The sequence below is a fragment of the Saimiri boliviensis genome, chromosome 4, assembly GCF_048565385.1.
Source record: "Saimiri boliviensis isolate mSaiBol1 chromosome 4, mSaiBol1.pri, whole genome shotgun sequence".
NCBI lineage: Eukaryota > Metazoa > Chordata > Mammalia > Primates > Cebidae > Saimiri > Saimiri boliviensis.
In genome coordinates, this window is record NC_133452.1 from 46,233,575 (window position 1) to 46,249,359 (window position 15,785).

A 15,785-nucleotide genomic window follows, 5' to 3' on the forward strand; every position below is an offset into this window, starting at 1 on the left:
TTAGTAATAAACATGAGTATTTTAATTTTTCTGTACTTTTTCTGAGTTTTTTTGGTACCTAGTCTCTAATATAATTTCTTAACATGATTTAATTTTGCTCTGAAGTATTTTTAAGGAGAAATATTACAACTATCATGTAAACAGTGAAGAAATTGATGCCCAAAGATTAAATGATTATTTAAGATTTTTATGCTGGATTAGCTACCTAGCATCAGACTTAATAACCACTAAAAATAATCTTACTTTTCTTTTTTTTCAGTACTAGCATATATTAGCAAAAGTTGTCCTAACACGTAGTCAAAATTTTTGTCTTTATAAAAATTTTATTGTGTTTGTTAGAAATGGAAGAAGGTTACAGATAATCTGTTGATTAAAAAAAAAAATTAAAAAAAAAATAAGACCAACCAGGATTCTGAAGAATGAAGTGTTAGAAGAACCCTTTAAAATTCATGATTACTCATTTTCTGAAGAATTGTTAAAGTGAAAGTTGGACCCATAACAGTAGTACTTTCACTTTAAGCAGCAATTTACAGCCTAACACAGTTGTTTGTCCACCATGTCAAAATGCTAAGTTGATAGGATGGAAAGAGGTTGTGGATTATTTTAAAAAGTAGTTGAGGAGGCCAGGATTTTCTCTGCAAGCATTGGCTTAACAGAAGTATTATATCCAAGCACTCTGAATTTTTATTTTCTTCATCCAAAATGTTAATGTACAACAACAATATGTGTACAGCTGTATGTATGTGAAATACATGTGCAAGTCTAAGTGGAGAGCTCCAATATTTCTTCCTTGGTATTTTTTAAATGTAACCCCTCATTAAAAAGACAAAATAGAATGAAAGAATGGGTCACTATCACACTGCAAGCCCTCTTATCATATTTTATGCATATGTTCTGATATCCTTCTCTCCTTGAAGGGAAATCATTTTCTTTCTTTCTTTTTTTTTTTTTTTTTTTTTTTTTTTTTTTTTTTTTTTTAAGAAATGAGGTCTTGCTATGTGGCTCAGGCTGGCCTCAAACTCTTGGGCTCAGGAGATCCTCCTGCTTCAGCCTCCTGAGTACCTGGAATTGTAAACATGTACCTTTCTGTCCGTTAACATTTTAAAAATATATTATTTCTACTCTGAGGTCATCTATTACTTTTACATTTTTGAACAAAATACAAGATGACTCATACTTAAACCTATGACTTTTTATCTACTTAATTGATTATTCTCACTTCAAATTCAAGAAAATCAATCCTGGTACCCAGAAAAACAAGCAAGAGTCTAGTAACTTCCCCTCAATAAAGGAAAACCAAGGAATGTCTGCTTATTTACCTTGGTAAGCGGCTTTTGCACAACTTCCTGAACTCATTGAATAGTTTAAAGTCAGCAGGCTCATTACCTGAAATATTTCCAACCAGCTGTCTGCCATCTTCAAATAACATCACAGGGCTTGGTTCTGACTATTTTTTGCAGGACCTACAAATGTGTGCAGCCACTTCCAATTATATCTTGCCCATTTAAATGCACACTCTTCTTATTGGGAAGCTTCAAGGAGGGAAAGAATAATGAGGCACATATAAGCAAGCATAAAAGAAAGAACAGATAAAAACAGAGTGACACTATCAGAAGTGTGGTACATTGCATTTAGCATATACAAAGGACAAAAGACCATGAAAATGAAATGATGACAGAATAAGGCAGAGACAGTGTATGCATTTATTCTGTGCTGCAAGGAGAGACTGCCCTATGGCCCATTTTATGTTTTTAATGTCCACTCAGCAAAGCTTTTCTGTGAGCATCAAACTCCTATGGGAATTTTGCCAAGGAAGAATTGCAGAATCAGGACTTAGGCATAAAGCATTGAGTCATGAACTAAGCGCCTGCATTACAAACTGGAGCCAGTTTAGAACTATAGCTACAGAAACTTATCAAGCATAATTGTTTTTGTTTTGCTTCCATTGTTGACTTAATGGATCTGAGAGGTGTGTGAGAGAGACAGAAACAGATACAGAGAGACAGAGAACATGTGTGTGTAGAGTTGTGCTTGTGTGTGTGCCTATGTGTTACGGAAAAAGCCCTGATGTCAGTAGTTTCAGGCTCTAGCTTCCTGAAATAACTAGTGATAAACAAATTAGTTCATGTAGCCACTCTAAATAGTTTTACCAGACTGAGACAAATTAAATATAAATATCTGAAGATAATGTGCACCAGGGTTTAATGTCTGGTGAATCAGTTCTAATGTTCTTTTCCACACATATAAGGGTTTTGGATAGTGAGACAGGGATTCTGCTTCATATTTTTGGATTAAACACCCTAAAAATGAAGTTAGCATTTTGATTTTCCTGTCATTTTGAAGCAGCATTTTAATTTTAATTTTGTTATGTATCCACAAAAATGTTTTAGTGTTCACATAATGTTCTGTGGATATTCTAGGCAGTGAGGCTTCAAAGATGAAAAGACAAATTCCCTGTCCTCAAAGATCTCACAAGACAGTGATAAGAGCTGGGACAGAGGAAGAGCAAAGTGTTTGCCAATGCGCCCTTAAATAAGGCAGACCAAATTTTAATCCAATCAGTGGACATCTATTATTTCAATATTAGTACTTGAATGTACAGGAAATGTTTGTTAAATTATCCAGACTAATTTAGCCACAAATTCCTGGTATAATTATAATATTCCCATTTCGAAAGGTAAAAACATGAAAATTTGGAGAGTTTCAGAGACCACACATTAGATCATTTGGTTAATAAAGGAAATTAATTTCAAACTGAGGAATTGTTTGATTAGTTAGCTTTTGCCTGTTTGTTTTTCTTCAACTGCAGCGGCAAAAATTATCTCGGCAACTCCTTGACCGGGATGAGGTTGAACTATCACTTGAGAATATCATCACCTTGCTGCTTTATTATGCATGGAAGGATTTCTCAATTCATGAGCAAAGATGATACTAATTTAGAAAAATAATCAGGGAAAATGGGAGCATAGAGAATGCAAAGTGTCAAGACCATATGGACTTGGCTAAATAAGAGAAAGGAAAATGTTAAACAGTTAGTAGAATATTGAAGTAAAGAAATGTACAGCCAGATAAGATGAAAAGCTGTGTAGTAGCAGATGTCAGGTGTTGGTTTGCTGTGTGACTTCACCCAAAGTTAGAACAGTTTCTTCTCTTGGCAGTCTATGAAATGAAGAAGTTCAAAATCAAACTCAAAGGCAGTCAAATCTTACCTTTTTCACAGTTATATTTATCTGGACCACAAAGCAATGTGTCTGCAGCAGAAGAAATCAAATACCACCTAGTATAGCAGACTGAATCTTTGCAAAATATGCATTCCTCTTAAGACGTGTTTAGCAAGGCTTATCCAATATCTGAAATATTGAAGTCAAGCTATTTAGAGTGACAATATTTCTATATTCCATGCAATAATTTCTCATATAGAAAACAGAATGTGGAAAAGTGTGAGAGTGTGTGTGTTTGTGTGTGTGCGTGCACACACACTGCATTCCATTTGCTCTAAGATAATATAGTTAGGACCACAATGTTGTGAAACTGTGTGTCTGTGTGTGTGTGTAATAGCAATAGCAAGTAGCAGTAGTAGTAGCAGGCTTTCATCTAAGTCCAAATATTCAAGAAATTCTGAATTTAAAAAGGTCCAAATGATGGACAAGCCATGGGTTTGGAATAAATTTATGGATGTTGCTTATGACAAATAAAATTTTTTATTTTAAAATACACATTGTATTTAAAATTGTGTTAGAAAAGTGTGAGAAAAGTAGTTTAAAATATCAATGAAATGACTGATATCCACCATTCACTTAGTACCTGGCACCATTCTAAGTGCTTCATGTATAATTTTCACAGCAATCCTGTTTTCATTAACATGAAAATTGAAGCACTGAGAGTTACTTGCCCAGGTCACACAGTTGCCTGATGTGGATCCCGAACTAGTGTCTGGCAGCCTGATTTTAGACCTATGTCCATTGCCACCATGTTTTCTAGACCCCCTCAAACTAAAACTCACCTATGGTTGACCAGTGATAACACTACTAATGTTCCTTTATGTATTTTACAGAAGTAGGTTTTGTGACCTGCTTTTAAATATAACATCTTCCCATGTCATTAAGTATTGAATACTACTCCAGGAGTATGTGAGATAGTTAGTCATTTTCTATTAATGCTCAGACTGCTTAGTTTTACCAGCTCAATGTAAAAAACCGCATAATTTGATTCATGATTTAAAAAGATTGGTTTGGAAAAATAGAAACCTCTGTGACTATATTGTATATGTTAATTATAATATTAATGACTATTAGTAGCTTGAGTAGATAATACAACATAGATAATACAGATAGACTACTTATAAGATGTAGAATGTGATTTGCTATATAGTTTTTATATATTAAATGCTTAACAGCTTTTAATTCTATCTGTAGCAAATGTAGTTACAGAAGTGTGTTTAAGTGCTTAAACCTTTGAAATTGGGGGAAAAAAACAGAATTCGATTCCCAGTTTTGCCATTTACTTGGGAGTATATAAATGTTCTATTAAGTCTCAGTATTGCTATCTGTAAATTAAGTCTAATAACATTTACCACACAGGCGTGGTGTGTAAGGATTATATAATTTGTCCTTTTTAAAACAAGTATTTGCTGATCTCTCTTCTGTGCAAAGAACAGTCTAAGCACTCCCAAGTATTAGGAAAAATAAAAATTCATCCCAGGACTCATGAAGTTTATATGCTATTAGGGTTAGAGAGCTAATAAACAAATGAATATTTAATATTATATAAAATATATATATAAAGTATATTATATATGTTATCTAAATATAATATAAATAACAAGTTAAGTATATTATATATGTTATCTATATATATTATATAGATAGATAGATATAATATATAATATATAGAGATAACATATATAATATACTTAACTTGTTATTTATATTATATTTAGATATAATATATATCTAATCTAATAAGATATATCTAATCTATATTATATAGATAGATAGATATAATATATAATATATATAGATAACATATATAATATACTTAGAGACTACCATATGGCAAATGCAAAGTGTCACTGGTCGCAAAATAATAATAAATATTATTATTTTATTGCACATGTAAGATATCTATGTGCTAAAGAAGCAACTGTGATACAAAATAAAATGAGAAAAAATTAATATTTAGATTTCTTTCTGCAAAGTACTTAAAATAGAGGCATTCCAAAAAGAATGTGGATTCTTGGGATTTATATATTGAATACATTTCTTTCTTTTTCTTTTATGAAGACAAAGCAGAGACTCCTAAACAGGGTTTGTCCTTCTGACTTAAGCACTTGCATGCTGAAATTTTGGTCTGCTTGTTCCACTTGAAAACACTGTTGATGACATTGAAAAATCATTAATGAAGCTCCCTTCCCCACGCCCATCAGCTATTTACATTTCACAAATGAAATCAACAGCCTGAAAAAGTGCTGCACAGGAAATGGCAGGCTGTCTGCCTCAACAACAGCATGGGGACTTCTTGGTCCCAAATTTTTGCAGTGCCTGTATGTGTAACCCAAAATGAAGGGCTCCAGTGGTAAATGTTTATAGAAATTGGATATTTTATTATACAACAATAAGTAGTGGTAGATAAAATGAAACAGTGAAAATGTAATGAAAAATAAATACTCACCTTCCATCTCTCTGATCTCCCAGTCCCAATGGCCCCTATTAACAACTGTCCTTTGTTTCCTGAAGCATTTCATTATAACTTTTTATTAAACTTTATATACGGAGAAAGTTTATATATATATATATATATGCACACACATATGTAAATATATATATATATATATATATATATATATATATATATATATATAGTAGTTTTTATATGACTTGAAACAAATCCTAGTTAGAAACTGCAGTCTCATCTGGCTCAAAAAATAAACACTTTACTGTCGGTGGAAATGCCATCTACAAAATGAGGGCATTGAGTTCTTAAAAAATCAAGTAGCCTAATAAAAGAGCTGCTCAACTTAGAAAATCTGTTGCCAATTTCTCACATATCAATTCTTGGCTCGAATATTCAAATGTAAAATCCCAATTCTGTTAAAAAAAAAGAAAATTACTTTGAAAGATCATACAATTTGAGTTTATGAGCAATAATTTAAAAATAGCTAAGCTCTTTCTATACATCACTGCTAACTCTCACATCAATTTTACAGCATTATTTTCTCCATTTAAGCAATGATAGAATAAAGACTTGAGGTTTTAAATAATGTCCAAGTTCACAAAATTTAGAAAATGGGCTTTCTTTTAAAGTCAGATTATAAAACCTAAAAACCTACTCTTCATACACCAGAAGAACTTGTCCTGAGGTCATCTTTAGCATTACTGATCACATAACACTAAAAAGCCAGTAGTTCTAGTAGGAAGGTTCACAGCCACACGTTAGATAGTACATGTTCATAAGGGTGCTTCTAAAGTTCTGTGTACAGGCTAGAAGTTGGTTCTGGTTGTATTGTATCCATGGCTGATAAAAATATTCTTCAAAGGTTTTATTTTTCTTCCAAATGATCGTTTGACAAATATTAAGGCTGAGAAGATTTCATTTCAAGATTACAGTAACAATGTGATTGACAGGGTGAGAACTGTGTGTTGGGTGGGAAGCAAGGCTGTTTAAAATAGATACCTAGGCCGGGCGCGGGTAGTCCCAGCACTTTGGGAGGCTGAGGCGGGTGGATCACGAGGTTGACCAGGATCGAGACCATCCTGGTCAACATGGTGAAACCCCGTCTCTACTAAAAATACAAAAAATCAGCTGGGCACGGTGGCACTTGCCTGTAATCCCAGCTACTCAAGAGGCTGAGGCAGGAGAATTGCTTGAACCCAGGAGGCGGAGGTTGCGGTGAGCTGAGATCGCGCCATTGCACTCCAGCCTGGGTAACAAGAGTGAAACTCCGTCTCAAAATAAAATAAAATAAAATAAAATAAAAAATAAAATGATACTTATTCTTGATGAGCAAAATCCTAATGAACTGTGTCCTAGGAAGAAAAGATTTAAATTTCTGGGAATTTGTTTCTAAGAAATCCAATATTCAAATCGGCCACACTTCAAAAACAAAACCAAGAAGGAGACCAAGATCATACTATCGAGACCTCGGGATATGACCCCATGTGAAGGGGCATAGGCTGGGAAAATGGAATCTTAGTTCTGCCACCTGGCAGCTGGATGAGCTTCTGCAAACTAATTTCTGTAAGCTTCAGTCACTTCATCTACCAAATGGAGATTAAAACAGCATGTACTTCGTAGAATAATGGAATAATACAAGTTAGCAATTGACCAGCACTTGAGCCATAATAAGCACTCCAGAAAAAATAATTCTCATTACTAGAATTGTGCTAATTTGCTTGAAAGTTTAAACTATGCTGTTGATCTAGCATAGACTCAATAAAGACAAAATTATTAGAGAAAAAAAATGTTGTTTCCTTTCTAATGAAGCCCAAAACCCATCAGAACTCACCACCAAAAAAGAATTGTGTTATTGTAGACTAAGTAATTGCATAAGAATGAACTTTAGACTAAACTGGTTGGGACAAAACATAGTGTCAGGAAACTCAATAATTGAAGATATCATTCAATTGTTAATTGAAAGTATCATTCAATTATTGGAGGCCATATTTGCTATCATTGGACATATAAATATATCACTTATATTTTTTAAAAAAGATACTAAAACAAAATATAAATGCAACAGCCATGTGACAATGAATTTTTATCTCTAGTTCTAGAGGCATAAGATGAATCAATTTCTTTTAAGATTATAGATACACAAGAGGGAGCCTTTGGTCTTTCTATATACTCCATTTATTTCACTCATCCATTCCTTCAACAACATTTATTGATCATATGCCCCATATCAGATATTTCATCCAGTGCTGATATTTGAGTTATAAACAAAGCACAGTTCTTGCCTTAATGGAGCTTGAAATCTAAACAGTGGTTACAGACAATAACAAAATTTCCTAAAATACTATGGCTCACAGAAAACGTTAAAATAGGGTACAGCTACCAAGTGAAGCGAATGGGTCAAAAAGGGAGAAAATATGTGCCCAAGAGTGTCAGAGTGCATTAATAGCACTGATACTACTTTTTACAGGAAGCAGGATGTAAACGGCTATGACATTCTTTATTATACAAAATTCTGCAGTTAAATTAGTTTTTTACATTGTAACTACAGAAAATTAGACACTGCTAGGCTAAAACCCAAATAAAGCTAGTAGCATTATCCCTTATATGTAATTTATGCTCAGTAGATATTCCAACTATGAGCTCAGTTATTCTTCTGCTGTTTGAAGGGAAGAAAACTATAATGTACCAGAACTCTCCCGTTAATCACAAGAAGATTCTATGCCAAGAATAGAGAACTATAAAGCCTAGGCAAACTTGGCTAAATAAAAGGATAGACTGGCCACATAAAAATATAGTCAACTATCTTATTTGTTAGGGTGGTGCTGTAAATATTACTTGAATAGTTTAAAAAAGCTATGAATTTATTCTATACTGGTATTTTTAGAATGCAGAATTTCTGGACAAAAGACATTGTCCCAGGACAGTAAGAGAACAAGATACTTTATTTCACTGATTGTTTATATATTAAATTTAAGTAAAATTAATTTAGTTTATAAAATTAATAATTATAAAAATACAAAACAATAATTATATAATTTTGAAATTATTGAATTAACCACCAGGTGGAGCCCCATGAATTAAATGTCTGGTAGTCAAAAACAGAAAATTGCTTAAATTGGTCAGATTAGGAAAATTTTTGACATTTTTCTTCGGAACAATTTTTATTAATTTTTGAAATTTATAATATTTAGAGAACTCATAAATTATAAAACTGGGTTTTTATTAAAGACAAGAAGCCAAATTACTTGATTAGAATGAAACTTTTTGCAAACTGGATTGTAAAATTAAAGTATTTTTGCTTACATTACTTTATAATTTACTAAAGATAGATATTCCATTAATAGTTTGATAACAGTATGTAACTATAATTAAAATTGAGAACAGACAAGTAAAATCAGTGAAGCCAACCTATTAATCCACATTGTATTATTTTTCAAATCTTATTTGTTTTCCATTTTGTTTGTATTTGTTTATGTGTATATTTTACCACAGAACCTGAAACTAAAAAAGATGAAAAGATGTCAAAAGCAGGTAAGGATGTTTTATAAGATTTACGTACAAGGAGATGTTCTGTTAAGTTGGAACAAAGCTTAAAGTTTTACAGTTTTAAAATCACAGCAGCTTGATAAAACCTTTAGACATCCAAAACATTTTAAAAATACTGATGCTACCTGCCATATATTTTATAAGTAATAAGCAATAAAATTAAACGTATGCTAAAGTTATCAAAAATTCCTTGCTTTCTGATAGCAGATTTTGGGTAAGTTTATCAAAGCACTAGAACCATTAGCAGATACTGCTCTTTGTTTATTTGCTGGGCAATTGAACACTGTTTATGAAATGCTCAGAGGGTAACTTAAATGTCAGAAGCTCCGGACAGAGTGTAGCAAATGCCTAAAATTTATTGTTATCACGGATTGAGTTTTATAAACTTACATTTATCTACTTTCAACCATTTTCGATATCCAGAAAAGGAATTCCACGTGATTCAACCCAACAGATTCCACACTTTTCTTTCCCACTATTAAATATGCAAATATTTTATGGAGAAGTAATCTATTGCCCTATTGGTCACTAATTTGAAAACTGAAATACTTTTAAAATAGACTTTCTGAAAACACGTTTTGCAAGGGAAGAAGTCAAGAGATTAGCTGGGCACTCAAGGCAAGTGATGAAAGTTGAGTGGTTAAATATTATAAAATAGGGGAAAATGTAGAAAAGAAAGACAATAAATCTTAAGGAAAATTTCAATTACAGTCTTTCTATGGCTAATCCTAATGCACGTATTTTATATCTATATAAGGAAATTTGTGTTTTTATGTCTATCTATGTAAAAGAAAGTTATATATATATAAATATATAATAATATATATAAATATATATATATTTCTCTGAATAGCAGAAGTACCACATAAAAGCAGACATTCATGTTGTTAGTCTAAAAATATTTGCATATACTCATTTGTACAAATATTAATCTATATTTAAGCAATTATTTTCATTAATGTTTTTATGTATATTTTAAATATTAAATAAAGTCACTTCTCTTAAGAGTACTACTATCAGATCAGAATAAATTGTTTAAGTTATTTTCTTATTTTTAGGTGAATGAGCCTGCCCATTTAAAGTAATTTTATATGATTTTAAAACATGCATTCTTTGGAAGATCAATGAAAGGTTGAACAATTTTAAACTGCAGAAAAACAGCATAATAGAGAGAAAATGATATATTAAATGTTTACATCAAAAGTTACAACTGAACTTTAGATATACCTACAGAAAGGAAAAACTGCATACAAAAAAATGCCTTATTATTGTCAGTACATTTACTGGAGTAGTGAAAGCTCACTAATCAGATAAAGGTGAGTTAGTTGTGCTTTTCTACTTACATAACATTGTATTTTATGCTTTATTTTACTGATGAAATAGAAAAAGTAAGATATGCACTAATAATTTTCTATTATTACTTAAATTTTATTTTAAGTTCAGGGGTACATGTGCAGGATGTACAGGTTTGTTATATAGGCAAAGGTGTGTCATGGTGTAACCGGGTCTTTTTCTTGGGTGCTGGTGAGGCAACGCTCCCCTAAGAGAATGCTGTGGGTTCTTGGCCTCCAATCTCTTAAGGAATAAGCGATGGGACAGCTGCAGCTGCTCTATATGCTTATAAAAGTAAATATTGGACCCAAGAAGTGTTGCAGAAAGGTGATTTTATGTAGGTAGAGAAAAGAGAAGGAAAGGAGAAGAGAAAGATTTCCACGAAGAGTGTGGAAGGGGATTCCAGAGGGGAAATTGAGAGGGGAAAGCGAGTTCCCACCGTGTGGGATGGGACTCCAGAAAACTGGAAATTCAGCGTGGGTGAAGGAGCAGGGAAATTTATCCTGGGAGAAATTCCCACCTTCCCAAGTTCCTCTGGCCAATGAAAGGAGTTCCTTAGAACTTCCGCTGGAGTGATTGACTTTTAGTTTCTTCCTGCACCTGCGAAATTCAAGCATAAACTGTTAAATCTCCCAGATGGAGAGAGATGGGAGGGGAGCGTAGCACTGGGAAATTCTCACCCTTAAAACTATGACCCCTCATCCGCCCTGAAAGAGAACACAGTCCTCAATGGGGGTTTGTTATACCAATTATTCCATCACCCAGGTGTTAAGCCTAGTATCCATTAGTTATTTTTTCTGATCCTTTCCCTCCCTCCATGAGAACATGTGGAATTTGGTTTTCTGTTCTTGCACTAGTTGCCTAAGGATAATGGTCCCCAGCTTCATTCATGTCACTGCAAAGGACATGATCTTGTTCTTTTTCATGGCTGCATAGTATTCTGTGGTGTATATATACCACATTTTATTTATCCATTTTATCATTGATGGCATTAGAATTGATTCTATGTTTTTGCTATAGTGATGCAATGAACATATGTGTGCATGTGTCTTTATAATAAAAGGATTTATATTCCTTTGGGTAGACACCCAGTAATGGGATTGCTGTGTTAAATGGTACACCACATTGGTCATTGATGAATTGCCCCACTGTTTTTCCACAATGGTTGAACTAATTTACACTTTCACAAACAGTGTGTATGTGCTCCTTTTTCTCTACAACCTCACTAGCATCTGTTATTTTTTTACTTTAATGTTACCCATTCTGGCCGATGTGAGATGATATTTCACTGTGGTTTTGATTTGCATTTCTCTAATAATCGATAATATTAAGCCTTTTTCATACATTTGTTGGCTGCATGTATGTCTGCTCTTGAAAAGTGTCTGTTCATTTCCTTTGTCCACTTTTTAATGACTTCTTTTTCTTGTAAATTTGTTTAAGTTCCTTATAGATTAGACCTCTGTCAGACACGTAGTTTGCAAAAATTTTCTTCCATTCTGTAGGTTGTCTGTTTACTCTGTTAGTAGTTTCTTTTGCCGTGCAGAAGCTCTTTGGTTTAATTAGATACCATTTGTCAATTTTTGCTTTTGTTGCAATTGCTTTTGGTGTCTTCCTCATAAAATCTTTGCCAGTGTCTATGTCCTGAACTGCATTGTCTTTGTCTTTTTCCAGGCTTTTTATACTTTTAAGTTTTACATTTAAGTATTTATCTATCTTGAGTTAATTTTTATATATGGTAGGGATCCAGTTTCAACTTTCTGCATATGGCTAACCAGTTATTCTAGCACCATTTATTGAATAAAGAATCCTGTCAGTTTTGTCGAAGATCGGTTAGTTGTAAGTGTGTGGTCTTATTTCTGGGTTCTCTATTCTGTTCTTTTGGTCTATGTGTCTATTTTTGTACGATGCTGTTTTGGTTACTGTAGCCCTAGAGCATAGTTTGAAGTCAGGTAACATGCCTCCAGCTCTGTTCTTTTTGCTTAGGATTGCCTTGGATCTTTAGACTCTTTTTTGGTTCCATATGAATTTTAAAATAGTTTTTCCAGTTCTGTGAAGAATGTCAATGGTAGTTTAATGGGAATAAAAATACCTAGGATGGAGTTCCCAGGGGGAAAGGCAGGCTGCTATATTTGCTGTTTGGGTGACTCAGCTGTGCTAGCCTGTAGGCTTTGGAGACCCCAAGCCAACCTGGGCAGAAGTGGTACTCCAGCATGGCACAGCTGCTCTACAAAAGTGTAACTACATTGCTTCATTAAGCAGGTCCCTAATCCTGTTCCTCCTGATTGGATGAGACCTCCCAACCAGGGCCTAAAGCTACCTCCTATAGGTGTGTTGGGGCTGGCACCAGGTCCATACCCCTCTTGGACACAGCTCGCAGAGGAAAGGACAGGCTGCCATCTTTGCTGTTTTGCAGTCTTCATTGGTGATACCCTCAGGTACTGGAAAATTTGACTGACTAGGGTTTGGAGCAGACACTGAGCAAACCACAGAAGCTCCATGGAAAGGAGGCCAGACTGTTTAAAGAAAAACACAAACAAAAAACTCCATTCAATGATCAGCAACCTCAAAGACTGAAGGTGGATAAGCTCACAAAGATGAGAAAGAATCAGTGCAAGAATGCTAAAAACTCAAAAAGCCAGAGTACCATCCTCCCTTAAAATGACCATATCACCTCTCCAGCAAGGAGCAGGTTCTCACAAAACTTTGTCATCAAAATAGTAGCAAGAAAGACTACAAAATCACTATAGTAATACAGCATGTACTGCAGTTAATTTTATACAGTTATCATTTAATACTGCATCTTTGTTTGCTTACCTTTCCCTTGACTTTACCTTGTATGATCTGAAAGTGTTTCTAGTAAAAGTTTAGACAAATATTACCTTTTTATAATTGATTTGCATATTTGTGTATTTTATGGTAACATGACAAAACAGACGAGTACCAACATATATTTTATGCAGTTATGACATATCTCTTTTTTTTATACTTTTACACAAGGCAGTTCATGTGTGATTTTTCAAATTGTTGCAAACCTCCCCCAAAATTTCTCATGTATTTATTGAAATAAAAATCCATTTATAAGTGAACCTGCCCAGTTCAAATCGTGTTATTCAAGAGTCAACTGTATAAGAGCAGCTGAGACAAGGAGATTAATATAAAGTACGATGGAAATAGTGTTGGCCTTATACTAAAGATCCATGTACTTGACTCCCTTTGCCCCTTGTTTAGGGGTGTAACTTTACTTAAATTACTTAATGTTTCCAAACATTAATTTGCTTATCTATTGAGTGAAGCTCATCGTATTCATCTCACAGGTTTGATGCATGAAACAGAAGTGATGCTTTCTACTTGGTTCAGTGTCAGTATGATAGCTGTCTTTAGGAGCTAGCCCAGAGACAGGAGTAAGCACAGCACTGGTGAGGAGAGGACTAAGGAAATTCCAGGGGTCACATGGCTAGCAGAAGACGGCAAAGCTGCAGTAGCAGGATACAGCCATATGAAGGTAGCTCTTTAAATCCAGGAGTGGTGGCTTAGAAGACTAAAGTGACCTTTTAATTCTTGAGGTCATAATTGAGAAGAAGGTAGAATTGTTAGTCTTATAATGGCACACAGAGTTCAATTCTAAGAAAAAAATCAGGAGTTTGAACCAGAATCCTTTTATAACAATCTAGGTATTATAAAATAAAAGTAGGAGCAGCACAAAGGTGGCATAAAGAGAAAGCAATGATCTTCCAATGTTTATATTAAATTAATTAACCTTGATTACTTTCAGAATTATTTAGAGCCATGACTAATATTTAGTAAATTATTTTTTGTTTTAAAAAAATCACTCAACTTTCAAACCTGTTGAAAACTACTAATGACATTTTGTTACATATTCCTTCAAGCCTGTGAGTACATATGCTTTAAAACAATGATCATTCTCTCTGTACTATGCTATAATGACTTTTGTAATCATCAAACTGTTTCATAGGAAAATAATAGATATTGATGACATTAGTTCTGTATAACTACAAGGTCGGAAGCATGAGAGGATGGAGAAGGTGATTAACTAGAAGTTGCAAAGGGTATTCAAGTGGGGTGGATGCTTATGGAGTGTCTACACAGAGATATTCTATAGACACTTGTAGGTTGGGAACATTTTGAACTTCTGAGGTGAGAGGTTTAGAGTAGAAAACAAAGGAAAGAAAGGGTTCTTCGAAGCTGAGAAAAAGGAAACTTATACATTGTTGATGGGAATGTAAATTAGCCACAGTGGAAAGTCGTTCAGAGATTTCTCAAAGAACTTGAAACAGAACTACCATTCAACCCAGCAATTGCATTACTGGGTGTTTATCCAAAAGAAAACAAATCATTTTACCAAAAAAACACATGCACTCATATGTTCATTATAGCACTCTTCACAATAGCAAAGACATGGAATCAATCTAGGTGCCCGTCCATGTTGGATTGGATAAAGAAAATGTGGTACATATACATGATGAAATACTATGCAGCCATAAAATGAATAAAATCATGTCTCTATAGCAACATTGATGCAGCTAAGTGGATCAGTGCAGGAACAGAAAAGCAAATATGCAAGCTCTCAGTTATAAGTGGGAGCAAAACATAGATACTCATGGACTTAAAGATGGCAGAAATAGACAGTTGGGACTACTGGAGAGGGGAGAGAGAGAGGGAATAAAGGATTGAAAAACTAACTATTGGGTGCTATGCTCACTATCTCGGTGATGGGATCATTGGTTCCCCAAACCTCAATATCACACAATATACCCAGGTAACAACCCTGTACATGTACCCTTTAAACCTAAAATAAAAGCTGAAATTGTTTTTTAAATTGAGCATAAGAAAAAAGGAAAGAACTGAGAACAACTTAAAAAGGCAAAAGAACTAGTGAAGAGAAGTAAAGTATTACCAGAAACATCAGACAATGCAGTGTGCCAGCCTCTCAGAGTAGAGACACTTTCAGGAAAATGTGGGAATGTCCAGGGTCAGTGTCAATGTCTCAGAAAGGTCATGAGGGTATGATGAGTGAGACAAAGCCATTACATATGACAAAAAACCCTGCCATCCAGTGAGCTTTTGAAGAGTGTTTTTAGCAGAGTGGTGGAAACAGAAATTAGTTTATAGGAATTAAGAAGATAACATATCAATCATAAGTGAAGAAAATGCATAAGCTATTTTTGTGAAGATGTTGTTGTTAAAGGGAGGCCAAAAGTGATATTTTTGTAAGT

General features: G+C 33.9%; 1 protein-coding gene across 31 annotated transcripts in view; it reads left to right on the plus strand.

Annotated features, from left to right (window-relative positions):
- Positions 1-15,785, plus strand: part of TRDN (triadin) — a 370,662-nt gene that overhangs the window by 272,320 nt on the left and 82,557 nt on the right. For 30 of the 31 annotated variants that reach the window (XR_012517192.1, XM_074397548.1, XM_074397529.1 and 27 more), the window contains one exon: positions 9,166-9,204. The exons of the other annotated variant lie outside the window; for it this stretch is intronic. Coding sequence is in view for 29 of the 30 variants with exons in the window: in XM_074397548.1 (XP_074253649.1) it covers positions 9,166-9,204 (39 nt within the window). In the remaining variant the exon portion in view is untranslated. The remainder of the gene's footprint in view (positions 1-9,165; positions 9,205-15,785) is intronic. 31 annotated transcript variants of the gene reach the window in all.